We start from the raw sequence: 13,451 nt of genomic DNA on the forward strand, positions 1-13,451 counted from the left end.
TTGAATGGCATCATCGACTCGATGGACATGAGTTTGAGCAAACTCTGGGAGATGGTGAAGGAAAGGAAGCCTGGTGTCCTGCAGTCTATTGGGTTGCAAAGAGTTGGACATGATTGAGTGACTAAACCACAATGACATCATGAGGGTTTCCCAGGTGGCTTAGCGGTGAAGAATCTGCCTGCAATGCAGGAGACCTGGGTTTGATCCCTGTGTCAGGAAGAGCCCCTGCAGGAGGGCATGGCAACCCACTACAGTATTCTTTCCTGGAGAATCCCATGGACAGAAGAGCCTGGCGGGCTACAGTCTATGGGTCGCAAAGAGTCAGACACAACTGAAGTGACTTAGCATGCGTGCACACATGACATCATGAATCATGGAATCTTCAAGCTGAGGGGTTTGAAGGAAAGGAATTAACATTCATCAGGTCCTGGTATGTGCCAAGTATCATCTTTTAAACTTATGATTATTATTTTTTTACTGAATTACAGAGTAAGAAATACATTACACATGATGACCTAGTACAGGTGCTGTGTGTAAAGTATAACTAAAAAAAAAATTCACAAAATAATACTGACTTCACTATGTTTGATATACTCTGTTCTGCTCCTCTCCCATCCACTTATGACCAGTATTTTAAATGATGGTGCTGAGCTGCGCCACTGATTTCAGGGTCAGGCTTGGTCCACAGGTGGGAAATGGAAGCCTTCACCTTTCATGCGCACACATCTTTTGTGCACATTACAACGTTAGGAGGTATTCGTGCCCACGTTACAGGTGAAGCAACTGAGGCTCAGTAAGATTCAATCACTTGCACATCATCATCCGGTTCCTGAGTGGCTGAGCTGGGATCCTGAGACCGACTCCACAGCCCATTCTCCTTCCCAGTTATCTTGCTGCCTGAGAGTCCAATGACTCCCTTTGGCTGGTGAAGAAACTGATGCCCAGAGAGGAGAAGTAAGTTGCTCAAGGTCACCCTGGGAGTCTAAAACTGAAACCAGATGCATCCCTGGATTCCACACACCCCAGCACTGAACTAGGCTCCTGTGGGCAGAAAGCTCTTTTCCCAGCATTGGTTACTCCCTTTCCTCCCTGAAGTCATCCGGGGTTATATGAAGCTGAAACAGACCAAGAGCCACTCTACTTGGACAAAGCTGAGCTTACAATAGGAAATAGTGCTTTGCAAATAAATGTCTTTTGGTAGGAACTTTGTCATTGTGCACATCATTGCTTCCACAGAATTGAAAGTCACGTTGGCTAAAATCAAAAGCAAAACTCTGGCTTACTGTACCTCTCTGCACAGACAGTGGGCCTTAACCTAGTTTCAAGAATGCAATCTATCTTAATTTACAGTAGCTTTGGATCTCCCTGTCTCTTTTCCCCGCCTGCCAGATCAGCAGGATGCATGTGTATTAGCACATACTGCCCACCAGGGAGCGCTGCAGTGCACACCGAGGGGGAGTGAATTTGGGGTGTATTTCAAGTCCTCTCCCAAGGAACTCACAAGAACAGCCACATTAGTGTCTGTCGGATACCAGCTCCCAGATCACAGCAAATCCATCAGAGGTGGTGCTGTGGTGAGGAGGCCCCAGGCTGACTTGACCAAGGCAGTTTGAGGCAGCTGAGCAGAAGAAAGGGCTGGAATCAGGGACACTGAAGCCAAGATAGAAAAAAAAAAAAAAAGATGAGGCAAGGAGCCTCCCGTGGGCGGCACGGTGAGGCTGGGAGCGGGAGTCGGACAGTCAGGTTCAGAGATCCGGGCGGTCAGGATGCAGGGAGTACGGGGTGAGGCCGGGACAAGGGGCGAGCTCGATGACGGAGGCCGCGAGGAAGTGGGGAACGGCGTGGGGCCGGCCAGTGCTCAGGGATCCTGCAGCCGGGATGAAGGATCTGCGAGGCCAGGAGGACCAGGTGAGAGCCTTCCACACACCGAGAGTACCGAGACCCCATTTCAGCCACTGGACTTAAGGAAACGGCAGTCTTCCTCTCTGCTTATGAAGCTCTGCGGTGGGGCAGGGCAGGGCAGCGGGGCCCCCTGACCAGGCTCATAACCCCTTCCCACGGCCTCCATGCCCCGACCGGAGCTGAGCTCCCGTCCTCTCTCCTGGACTCCTGCAGTAGCCTCCTGCTCTGATGCTCCACAGTGCTTCCAGAATGGCCCTGCCGCCCCGCCCCACCTCCCCTCTCTGGCCTCCTCTGCACCCGAGCCGCACTGGCCTCCTGCCTCTGGGCCCTGGTACCTGCCCCGTCCTCCGCCCGGATGCCTTTCCTCCAGACAGTCTCACTGCCAGCTTCCTCCCCTGCCCCACAGGTCCTCCTCTCAGGGAAGCCTCCTCTGGTATTTAGAACTGCAAATGGCACCTCTACCCCCCCAACACACACACACAGCCTGGCATTCCCCATTCCCTCTCCTGTAACACTTATCATCCTGAAACATCCACTATCATTTAGTTTTTAAATCTGTTGATCAGTTTCCCCACTGATGAGCAGACTTCTGTCTGTCCCGAGCAGGCTGGAAACATAATAACCTAAATCAGTAGGTGCTCAACAAACATTGTTAAGCGACAGGCGATCGGCCCAAGTCTCCAGATGTCCCCCCCAGAACACTCTGCCCCCATATTCCCATGAACACCCCATGCTCCAGCCCCAGGGGATACACCAGACATGTGTCCTCGCCCATGCCTTTATCCTCTGACCTTGGGGGTTCTCCAGGCAAGAATACTGGAGTGGTTGCTGCAGTCCGTGGGGGTCACAAAGATTCAGACATGACTGAGCGACTAAGTACCAGCACACACACATTCCTTCATCCACATAGAATGCCCTTTCTTCCCCCTTCCTTACCTGGAAGAGTCCCTGGCAGCCCTCCAAGCCCAGGGACCAGCACTTCTTCCACAAAACGTTCTCTGATACCCACTGGTTGGAATTTTTCTCTTAAACTTCTATGACGTCTTTTATCCAGTGTGTCACAATTAGAAGGCGACCTGGTATGACGATCTCTAGGCCCTGATTAGCTCTAACAGGTTAGGGATTCAATTTAAGTTTTGGCAGTTAAAAGATGCTTACTCCTTAGAAGGAAAGTTATGACCAACCTAGATAGCATATTCAAAAGCAGAGACATTACTTTGCCAACAAAGGTCCGTCTAGTCAAGGCTATGGTTTTTCCTGTGGTCATGTATGGATGTGAGAGTTGGACTGTGAAGAAGGCTGAGCACCGAAGAATTGATGCTTTTGAACTGTGGTGTTGGAGAAGACTCTTGAGAGTCCCTTGGACTGCAAGGAGATCCAACCAGTCCATTCTGAGGGAGATCAGCCCTGGGATTTCTTTGGAAGGAATGATGCTGAAGCTGAAACTCCAGTACTTTGGCCACCTCATGCAAAGAGTTGACTCATTGGAAAAGACTCTGATGCTGGGATGGATTAGGGGCAGGAGGAGAAGGGGACGACAGAGGATGAGATGGCTGGATGGCATCACTGACTCGATGGACGTGAGTCTGAGTGAACTCTGGGAGTTGGTGATGGACAGGGAGGCCTGGCGTGCTGCGATTCATGGGGTCGAAAAGAGTCGGACACGACTGAGCGACTGGACTGAACTGAACTGAACACTGAATAAGAAGGAAGTTTATGTTCTGGATACAGCTAGATTCACCTCCCAGATTATGTATATTATTATTAACAGCATTGAGCTAATGAAAACATGGGCTTCCCTGGTGGCTCAGATGGTAAAGAATCCACCTCAATGTGGTATTCTGTTTCTATAAAACAGAACAAGTAGGAGAGGATGGTGGTCAGGAAAGATAACAAACGGGCAGTGGTATGAGGCAGGCATGGACTCAAACCCTGGTTTTGCCATTTATTAGCTGTGCAACCTTCAGCAGGTCACCTAATCTCTCTGAATCTTAGCTTTCTTGGCTAGGAAATGGGAAAAAAAAGTTAAGAATCAATGGACTAGTTGTCTCCAAGTCCCTTCTAGCTCCCAGATTCCCAGATGCTTTGACTCTTGCAGTCCCTTCTCAATCCTATTTGGAACGTGGGTAACTGTCCAGTAAGAGACCCTCATTCCTGGGCACCTCTGATTTCTAGGATGGAGTGCAGGCTGCTCGTGGGGCAGAAGGGTAGTCAAATATAGGGGTGTAATCTCTACCCCAGTGCAGGAACCCAGTTTCCTGTCCTAGAAAAGGGAGCCTTGTGTATCATGGCTGGGTAGCTGCAGTACTCTAGGGAATTAGTGATAGCTATTCTTACAAGATTTTTAAAACGAAGTCTCATGAGCACGGGCCACGGAGGGCAGAGGATAAATGGAGTTAAACTGGTAATGAGCTTTCTCATCCTGCCTGAAGATGCTCACCTAATCTACTGACTCTCAATAAGCAATTTGGCTGCCTAATTGGGTTAACCGGTAATTTCCCTTTTGACACCCAGGCTGCTTGATAATTTGGGGGGTAACTGTGATTCTGTTTCATTGTTTCTTTTCCATGTGAATTTCTCACTTTGCCTCTGGGATTAGAGCTGGGAGTAAATTCTCACTATGTCCCAGGCCCACCACGCCTCCTTATGCCTCCAAGCCCTGCTCGAGCAATTGCCTCCACTGGGAACAACTCAGAACCCTCACCTTCAGCGCAATCCTGCTCGTCTGGCCTGCAAGCCCAGGTGCGTCGTGTGGGTGGGATGGAGGAAAGAGCCTTCGGACACGCAGGGCAGAGTGAACGGCTCCTTCCACAGTCATCCCACAGCTCTTTCAACAATGAACATTAATAGCGAGCAAGCATTAAGGACCAGCACAGACCAGCCGCTTTGCCAAAGCTGTGGTGCAGGCTCACAGCAACACTTCAAGGAAGAAAGATGGCATGCTGTTTTTGTACTTTTTATTACTGTGGTAAAACACAGATAACCCTTTCAACCATTTTTAAGCATATGGTAATGGCGGCATTAAGTGCACTCACTTTGCTGTGTAACCAGAGCTATTCCACCATCCCAAACTGAAACTCGGTACCTGCTAAACCCTAACTCCCCGTTTCCCTTCTTCTGACCCCACGTGGCCACTGGCACACAGTTTTAGAAATTGCGGGAACTGTTGGGTAGGGAGGTGAGGTGACGTGCTCAAGGTTTCAGAGCTGGGTCCTGGCATGGCCAGGACCTGGGATCAAGGCTCCTCATTAGATGCCGGGACTGTGTCTTTTCCACCCTGCCTGCGACAGACAGAGCAGAAAAGCTGTCACAGCTCTACCTCCCCTCTTGAATATTTGCCAAGATTCTCAATTCTAGAATGATGCCTGGTCCACGGAAGGAGCTCAGCACAGCTACAGAACAAATCACAGAATGAAACTGCTAAAGAGGCACTGCGTCCACCTGACCCTGTGGTTGGAGCGCAAATGCAACCTCTGCTTTCTAAAAAAGGCATTTATGGAGTGCCAACTGTGTGCCCTGGCATGACGCCAGCTCCTCCTTGCTGTGGCCCAGCTCAGTAGGAGGGGCCTGAGGGCTGGTTCCACCTGACGGCCCTGAGGGGAGAGATTTGTGTTTACATTACCCAGTCAATTCTGTATTTATTTTGGATATTAAGCAGTGACATAAAAGCTGCTGACATTAACCTTCAGGGGCAGAAATTGGCTTTAATGGACCCTATAAAAGTTATTATTGATGGCAGCTGCCTGCAGCTTCACCATGACCTCAGCAAAAGCCTCCACCACTATCAATACTGTTGACAATTACTATTGACTAATGCGAGGCTGGGCGTGGAGGCAGTCAATGTTCCCATGGCTGGAAGTTGCTAGGGATCATGCTTTGGTGTCCTCACTTGCTGATTCAAGTAGAGGTGGGCAGAAGGTTCAGCCTATAGTGGCAGAGAGACCTGAGTTCAAACTCAGGCTTGGCCCACCTGCTGAATTACTGGCTGAACAATCTCCAGCCAAGTCAGTAGACCTTCTGGAACCTCAGTTTTCCCATCTGGGAAAGGGGAATGCCATGCTGTTTCATGAGGGTTGAAGGCAGTGGCCCACATGCAGTGTCTCGACACATGGTAGGCCCTCAGTTTGGCCTCCTTCTGTCCCTGAAAACTGGCCACACTGAGATGCGTTGGCCAACACGTCCAGTGGAGTCAAGCTCTGTTCTGATGGTAAGATCAGACTTCTCATCACAGATAAAGGAGAAAACTGGGACCAGGAGGATGAAAGAGAGAGAAGGAGAGGAGAGTACCGGGGAAAGAAGTGAGAGCAGGAGGGCCAGGAACAAGAGGAGGGCAGCCTCGAAAGAACAGAGACACCTGCGAAGAGCCTGGGGGCTCCAGCTCAGCTAGACACACGGCTGCAGCACGCCCTTCCCCTCTGAACCCCAGTCCTTGGCTGTAACTGAGGTTGACGAGAATGTTATCAACTCTTTGGGGGATAAAGGGGAGTCACTCCTATGGTTCATTCACATTCAGCATGAGCCACTGTCATTATTTAAACTCCAGTACAACAAAGCCTGCCCATGCCAGAGACGCACAAGATGTGGGTTCGATCCCTGGGTCAGGAAGATCCCCTGGCGGAGAAAACGGAACCCACTCCAGTATCTTTGCCTGGTTAATCCCACGGACAGAGGAGCCTGGTGAGCTCCACGGGGATCTCAGAGTCAGACACGACTGATGGACTGAGCACGCACTCACGTCAATTAGGTCAACCTGGCCGACAGTGTCGTTCAGATCTTCAGATAACAAGGACACTAATGTCATTTTCCAACCTGGAGCAACAGGACAGGGGCCGGGGCACCCGAGGGATGTGTGGGTTTGGAAGTCCAGGCCTGGAAGGGAGGAGGTGTTGGATCTGCCTGCCCATCTTCCCTGAGCACAGAGCTAGAGTGCTGTGGCCCGGCATGGAGATAGACGTTCAGGAGGCAAGCGTGGTGTGGCCAGGGAAGCAAGAAGCCATCCCCCTGCCCCCCATCAAAGGCCGAAGCTCTCCAGGCTTGTTGATTATGTCATTATCACCCAACAGAGGCTTAATTCAGCAGCAATTCAGCTCTCAGGGAATACACAATAATGTGGGTGGTATGTACTTCATTCTGTCATGACTTTATGGAAAAATGATCATTTGTCACCATGGCGAGAGCCTTCCAATGAACAAGCAGCCCGAGTACTTTGCTGCAGAGGAAATTCACTATGACTAGGGCTACAAGGGTAAAGATTTCAGAGTTACACAGGCCCGAATTCAAGTCGTGAATTCGGTGACCTATACAGGTTTCTTAAACCTCTCTGGGCTACGTGCTTCTTATTCTGTGCAGTGGGGATGATAAAACCTACCCTGGGCAGAGAGGCTGTCCTGGTCTCTGCCACCCTCCCTAAGTCTTAGCTGCCAGACCCTAGCAGGACCCTCCTCCATGTGGACCTTGTCTACAGGCTGCCCACTCCTCCAACAAGCTGTAGCATGAGTAAATGAGACCAGACAGTTAAGTACTTGGCATTGTGCTTGGGGGCCTAATAATCAGCAGCAGGTGTTAACTATTATGTTTATAATTTTCCTCTTATACACCTTCACCTCCAATGCGAGGACTTCAAATCATAGAATCCTACATCTAAAAGGATCTGCAAGTGATTTGGTTCATTTATTCCCCCTAAGTGTTCACTGGAACACTGCTTTTATTGGATCTTTTGAGAATAAAGGGTTCTTTATTCTCAGGTCAATTTGGGGGATGCTGCTTGCTAATATATCCATCAGCATGATTAATAACATGTTAAAGGTTCTGAGAAGTCCCGCAGTAAGGAAACTGGTTCAAATTCCTTGAACTTAATGTTTCCTACGCTATTTGACCACAGAGCACTCCCTTCTACCCACCCCCACCTTCAATCTAAGAAATATTAACATTCTAAGAACACCAGGAATGCTGATTTCATTAAAACTGCTTATTTTACAGATGAGGAAACTGAGGTCCTCATCTATAGTGAGAAAGGATCTACACTCCAGGTCAGTGATGGACCCGAGGCTGCCTGCCTCTTTGTTGGACACCACTTTCTCTGTACCGGCTTCACACATCAAATTCAGTGCGTAGTCAGGAAGAGAGAGGAGGGTTTCTGGCTGGGCTTGGGCCTAGATGGGAAGGAGGATAAGGGGGTGTGGATGGCTCCCCAGCGCAGAGAGGGCTGGTGGTGTCAAGGGAGGGTGAAACTACCAAGTTGGGGCCCATCACCTTCTGCTGTCCCCATCCCCTAAACCCAGTGCACAGGGTCCCGAGGAAACACCCCGAGTTCTCCAGCGGCAGGGGTAGAACAAGGATTTGCAACCCTGCTGCTCTTGACTCTCTTTGGAGATCACATCTCTCCACTGGACAGTATCCTTACCTAGACTCCTGCACGATCCCAAACCTGGGACTGTGTTGTGCATATAACTCACTGGAGCATCCTTGTTAGAGGCAAACTGCCTAAGCCTTCACTGCTGACTTGGTGTCCACCCTCTCCCCACCCCCGACACCCTGGTTCCCCAAATCCTCGGCAGGAATCACACAGGATGCTGCGTTTAGAGCTGGAAACCAGTAGGGGGCGCTGGTTTGCAACTTGCCCTCCCCACGTCACCCCTCCCACGTTTGGTGTGGCGGGGGCCAGCAGAACCCCTCCCTGGACTTCTGAGAGAGAAAAAAAAAAGTCCAGCCTCCTCCTCCGTGGGGACCTTTTTTGCCCAGAGACCCAGGAGCATGAGGCATCGCAGAAAGAGAGCTCGCCTCGGTGGCCCGCTGCAGGCCTATGTTCAACTCGGAGTCCCTCCGAGATCTGCCAAACAAGCCTCCAGAGAGAGGCAGAACAGCCTGAAACCTGGCTCCCTTTCCTTCCCCCGCACCAAGGAGGCGCGCGAACAAGCTGTCATCTCTTTCTCCCCCAGCATCTCTCTGGCCTTGGAACAGGGCTGCGGAGATGAGAGTGGACTAGAGTCCAGAGCCAGCACTTCCTCAGATCTGCAGATGAGATCATGGGAAAGCTGGGGGAGAGACGGGAGTTTTAAGCTACTCCAACATGACAGCTCTTGCGTGAAAGCCATCCTCCCATCAGCAGAAGACCCTGGGGTGCAGCAGCGCCCACGGCGAGTGCCCAGGGTGGCTGCAGGCTTGTGAGCAGAGTTCTGGGGGGGAGGGGGCACAGCTGAGGCCACAGAGAATGGGCTGTAAGGGGTTGGTTACGCTGCCCTCTGGCCCCTCCGCTCCACCCACAGGCAGCCTGTAAGCCATAACCCTGTCCCTTAGGCACCCCCTCATCTGGAAGAAAAGAGCAGTGACCCGTCTCTGGCCTGTCACCCGTGGGTGGGGTTATTTCATGTGACTCTGTGAGAGGTTCTGCCTTCTGACCACTGAGAGCAAGGCAATTTTCCATCGCCTTCACCAGTGCCCCCAGGTAATGGAGCAGAAAATCAACACTAATTAAAATGCCGGGCCTGGAAGCCCCGGCTGGCGGCGCGGGCTGGGCGGGCCACTCACCGGTCTCCGTGTTCTCGTGCTCCGTGTCAGTGAGCGTGAGGTTGGAGTTGGCCCGGCTGGACAGGCAGGAGCTGCGTCCTGACCGCGTGCTGCGGCCCCACAGCCGCACGGGGTGCTCGGGGGACAGTGCGGCGTCCGCCTCCAGCTCGGCCTCAGAGCTGGCGCCCAGGGAGTAGCCGCAGTGGGGCAGGCCGATGTCCGTGCGGTACAGCGTCCCGTGCGGGGGTGTCACCTCCTCCAGCCCCAGCTCGCGCAGGCTGAAGTTGGTGCCTAGGAGGGAAGGCAAAGGAACTGGGTTAGGGTAATGGTGGGGGTCACCCCCCAGAGGCCTGACCCCTGCTCCAGGACTCACCCTTGTCCTTTGACTCACGGCGGTGGTCGATGCGCAGGCCTTTCCTCCGCGTCCTCCCCACCAGCCCAAAGCCTCCACACCTTAATGGAAGGTCCAGCTCAAACAGCCCCTCCTTGAAGTCTCCCCTCATCCTACACTCTGTGCAGCAATGGTCACTACTTTTTTCTGAGCCCCCTCTGAGAGTCCTCAGCTCTGGGCATTTTGCAGAGCAGAGCTGTTTAAGGGCCTGGACCCTCTGCTGGAGATGGCTTCACTGGGGTGGGGGGGTGAGGACTGTACCCCATTCATTTGTAAATCCCTGGGCCTAGGGCACAACCCGGGACCCAACCCTTGGGGCTCAATACACATCTGCTCAGCTGACAGAGGGCTTCTGCTCTCCTCGTCCAGGCCGGGGAGGGCCGGCCAGCAAGGAGGGCTCCTGAATAAGGCAGAAGCCTCGCCCATGAGATGCCAATGGGCTCCCCAGGACCCAACGCTCCTTTCTGGCCAGGTCAGGAAGGCCTGAAGCCAGAAAGTGAAGAAGATGGTGACAGGCTGAGAAAAGTGGGCTTTGCACAAGGGAGGAGCCTCTGCCCTCTGCTTTGTAAGCCCAGTGGGCTGCAACAGGAGTTAGCAGGCTCTGGGGCAACCCAGGGAGCCAAGCACACAGCCAAGGCTCGGGGCTGCTGGCAGGTCTCTTGAGCTCCTGGGAAAGCCTGGAGGTGCCCAAGACAGAGGCCAGGAAGACATGGATGAGGGCAGCTCATTCAGGGATCAGTGTCTGTGGGACAAACGGGATACTAGCTTCCACAGGAAACAGCCTCCACATTCCGCAGTGTCTATCAGGCACGGCTTCTTCCTGATTTCTAACATTCTCATGAGTATTTTGGGAGATGGGGAAGGACAGGTGGATGCAGGCACTGAGGACCATACTCCAGTTAAACCTGTGGGAAATGGACTTGCAATCAGGGAGCACCACATTTCACCCAACCAAGCCGGCCCTGGGTGTTTCCTGACAGGCAGCAATGAGCAGGGTGTGGTTCCTGACTTCACAGAGCTCACAGTCAGTGGGGAGATGTAACCCAGACCATGATGAAGGGTTAAGGCCCTAAGTATGGGAGGATGCAGGGAAAGAGTTCTAGGGGCACAGAGGGTGGGAGTTTCAGAGGAGAGGTTTGTGGATCAGAGTAAATGTGAAGAGTGGAGTAAGAAGAGACAAGGGGAGGTTGTACGTGCTTTGAAGGGCATGACACCCAGGAGCAGTCCTGATGAGGTCAAACTGGCAAAGGAAGGGAAAAGGAACTGCCTTCGAGGCAGGAGGGGAGCCAGCAGAGATGGCCTCCTCTCCCAGTCGTGGCCATCACTCTTACCAAGAGTTCCTGTGCCTTCCCCCCGCCACCGCCCAGGGTCTTGGTCAGTTCTGTGTCCAGACTGGCATAGAGTAGCTCAGCAAAAGTTAGTTAAATAATCAGACAGACACACTTTGGTAGCAAGAACTCTTGGGGGTGGATAAAGGTGGGAGGAGAGAACTTAGCTAACATCATAGGATTTTTGAGGCTAATCCGCCTGCAATGTGGGAAACCTGGTTTCGATCCCTGGGATGGGAAAATGCCCTGGAGAAGGGAAAGGCTACCTGTTCCAGTATTCTGGCCTGAAGAATTCCATGAAGTGTATAGTCCACGGGGTCGCAAAGAGTCGGACACGACTGAGTGACTTTCACAGGAAGGCAAAGGGAGGAAGAGAACTTTGTAGGCGGCAGTGCCCATGCCTGCCTATGAGCTGAGAATGCTTTCTGCTTGTTATTTATGAAGACAAGAGCGGCTCCTTCTGGTCCCGGCAGGGCTCACTGAACTCCACCAAGCGTGGCGGCACAGAGTTGGAGGAGAGCTTTGGCACCACTGGTCGCTTCCTCTCACTGAGACCCAGAGATGGCAACCAGAAGCAGGCAACGTTTCTGAAGCATCTGCTTCATGCAAGTGTCGCGTGGTCCATCTACAGTCCTCCTCGTTCTCCCCACCACTCTATAATTAGGAAGCATCGCTGTGACCGCACCATCCAGGTGAAGACACTTAGGATAATAAAAATGGCAGAGTCACAACTCAAACCAGGTCTGTCTGATGTCAGAGTCTGAGCTGTTAACCACAAATGGGAAAGAGCTGAAGACGCTTTGCCTTTAAAGCACCAGAGGCAGTCTTGCTAACAGGTCAGCTTTCCATGTGGATAGAAGCCTGGGGGAGAGGCCAGCTGGGCGGTCAGGCTCTATGGGTGTGTGTGTGTGTGTGTGACCAGCTCCTCTTGTCTCTATGATCTTGGGCAAATGAATCATTGAGGTTGTTGTAAAGGTTAACTAACAACATCAGAATGCATATAAATTACACGGCACGGCCCCCTGCTAACCTTGTCCATGGAAGGGGAGTGGGCAGGGCAGAATCAGGGAGGGCCGTGTGAACTGTCAGGGACTTGTAGAGGCCTACCCAGCATTGAAGAGGCTCTGCAGGCAGAAAAACAGGAATCACTGAGGCACCAGGGTAGGCGACTTATATCACAGCAGGGGTGGGAATAACGAGCAGCCCTGCAGGGCTGGATGTGGGTGGTGGGGTGTGGAAAGGCAGGGGATAAAACAGCCCAGAAAGACAAAGACTTGGGGAAAGCCCTCTGGTGTTGAGGAACTCACGGTAGGGAACAACGGGGAGTCAGTCTCTACTTCGCTCTAGCTGCAGGGCTGAGCATGGCCCAAAAGGCGGCAGCACTGAGTGAAGAGGGGTTGTGGTCAACCCCCTAAGAGAGATGATAGTGGCCGGAACTGGGACAGTGGCTGATGGGATAGAGAAGAGGGATGGATTTGAAAGGTATTCTGGAGTTGGATGGCTAGGCTTTCATGACTGTGGTGTGTAGGGATTGAAGGAGAGGGAGTCAGGCACCAAGATATCCCCCCAGATTACTAAATTCTTAGGTCTGGGATCACCAGCGTCTTCCTCTCAAGGTCAGTGAAAGTCGCTCAGTCCTGTCTGACTCTTTGCAACCCCATGGACTATACAGTCCATGGAATTCTCCAGGCCATAATACTGGAGTGGGTAGACTTTCCCTTCTCCAGGGGATCTTCCCAACCCAGGGATCAAAGCCAGGTCTGCCACACTGCAGGCGAATTCTTTGAGGGAAGCCCACAGAGCTACTCATAGCCTCAAGGTCAGGACAGTGCTTAATGCAGAGAAGCTGCTAAGATATGTTCGCTGAATGAATACACATAGAACAAACAACAAAACCAATAACTAGGACTTACTCAGCACTTGGTGCTATCACACTTACCTCGTAAACGCGTCCTCTCATGAATCCTCGAGACAAATCAGGGCAGTAAAGAATGCTCACGGCCTCTCACCGGAGAGGCTTGGAGGAGAGCCGGAAACTGCTCAGAACTCAACGCCAGGCAGGCGCTGACACGGAGCCAGCACCTAACCGTCTCATTAAGCCCACAAGAGGGGTGAGCAGGCAAATGAATGAACCAAGAGCGGACTATAGCCGAGGCTCTGAGCAGAGTCAGGCTGCCAAAATAACGGAGAGCTGGAGTTGACCAGGAGCGCTAGACCCCACTGGGCTCGCGTGTCAGCTCACCTGCCGCCCCAATGTAAACCACGTGCGCCCCCATCCCAGGGCACACCTGTGCGCATGCGCGACCCAGCCGGGCCCCATTGCC

At 52.3% G+C, this 13,451-nt stretch overlaps 1 protein-coding gene across 14 annotated transcripts in view; it reads right to left on the reverse strand.

Annotated features, from left to right (window-relative positions):
* Window positions 1-13,451, reverse strand: part of TENM4 (teneurin transmembrane protein 4) — a 1,162,188-nt gene that overhangs the window by 434,319 nt on the left and 714,418 nt on the right. For all 14 annotated transcript variants that reach the window (XM_086385810.1, XM_086385811.1, XM_086385817.1 and 11 more), the window contains one exon: window positions 9,430-9,699. In XM_086385810.1, the coding sequence (XP_086241936.1) occupies window positions 9,430-9,699 (270 nt within the window). The remainder of the gene's footprint in view (window positions 1-9,429; window positions 9,700-13,451) is intronic.

Source organism: Bos grunniens, chromosome 29, assembly GCF_055505025.1.
Source record: "Bos grunniens cultivar Pamir isolate PY7600 chromosome 29, Bosgru_T2T1.0, whole genome shotgun sequence".
NCBI lineage: Eukaryota > Metazoa > Chordata > Mammalia > Artiodactyla > Bovidae > Bos > Bos grunniens.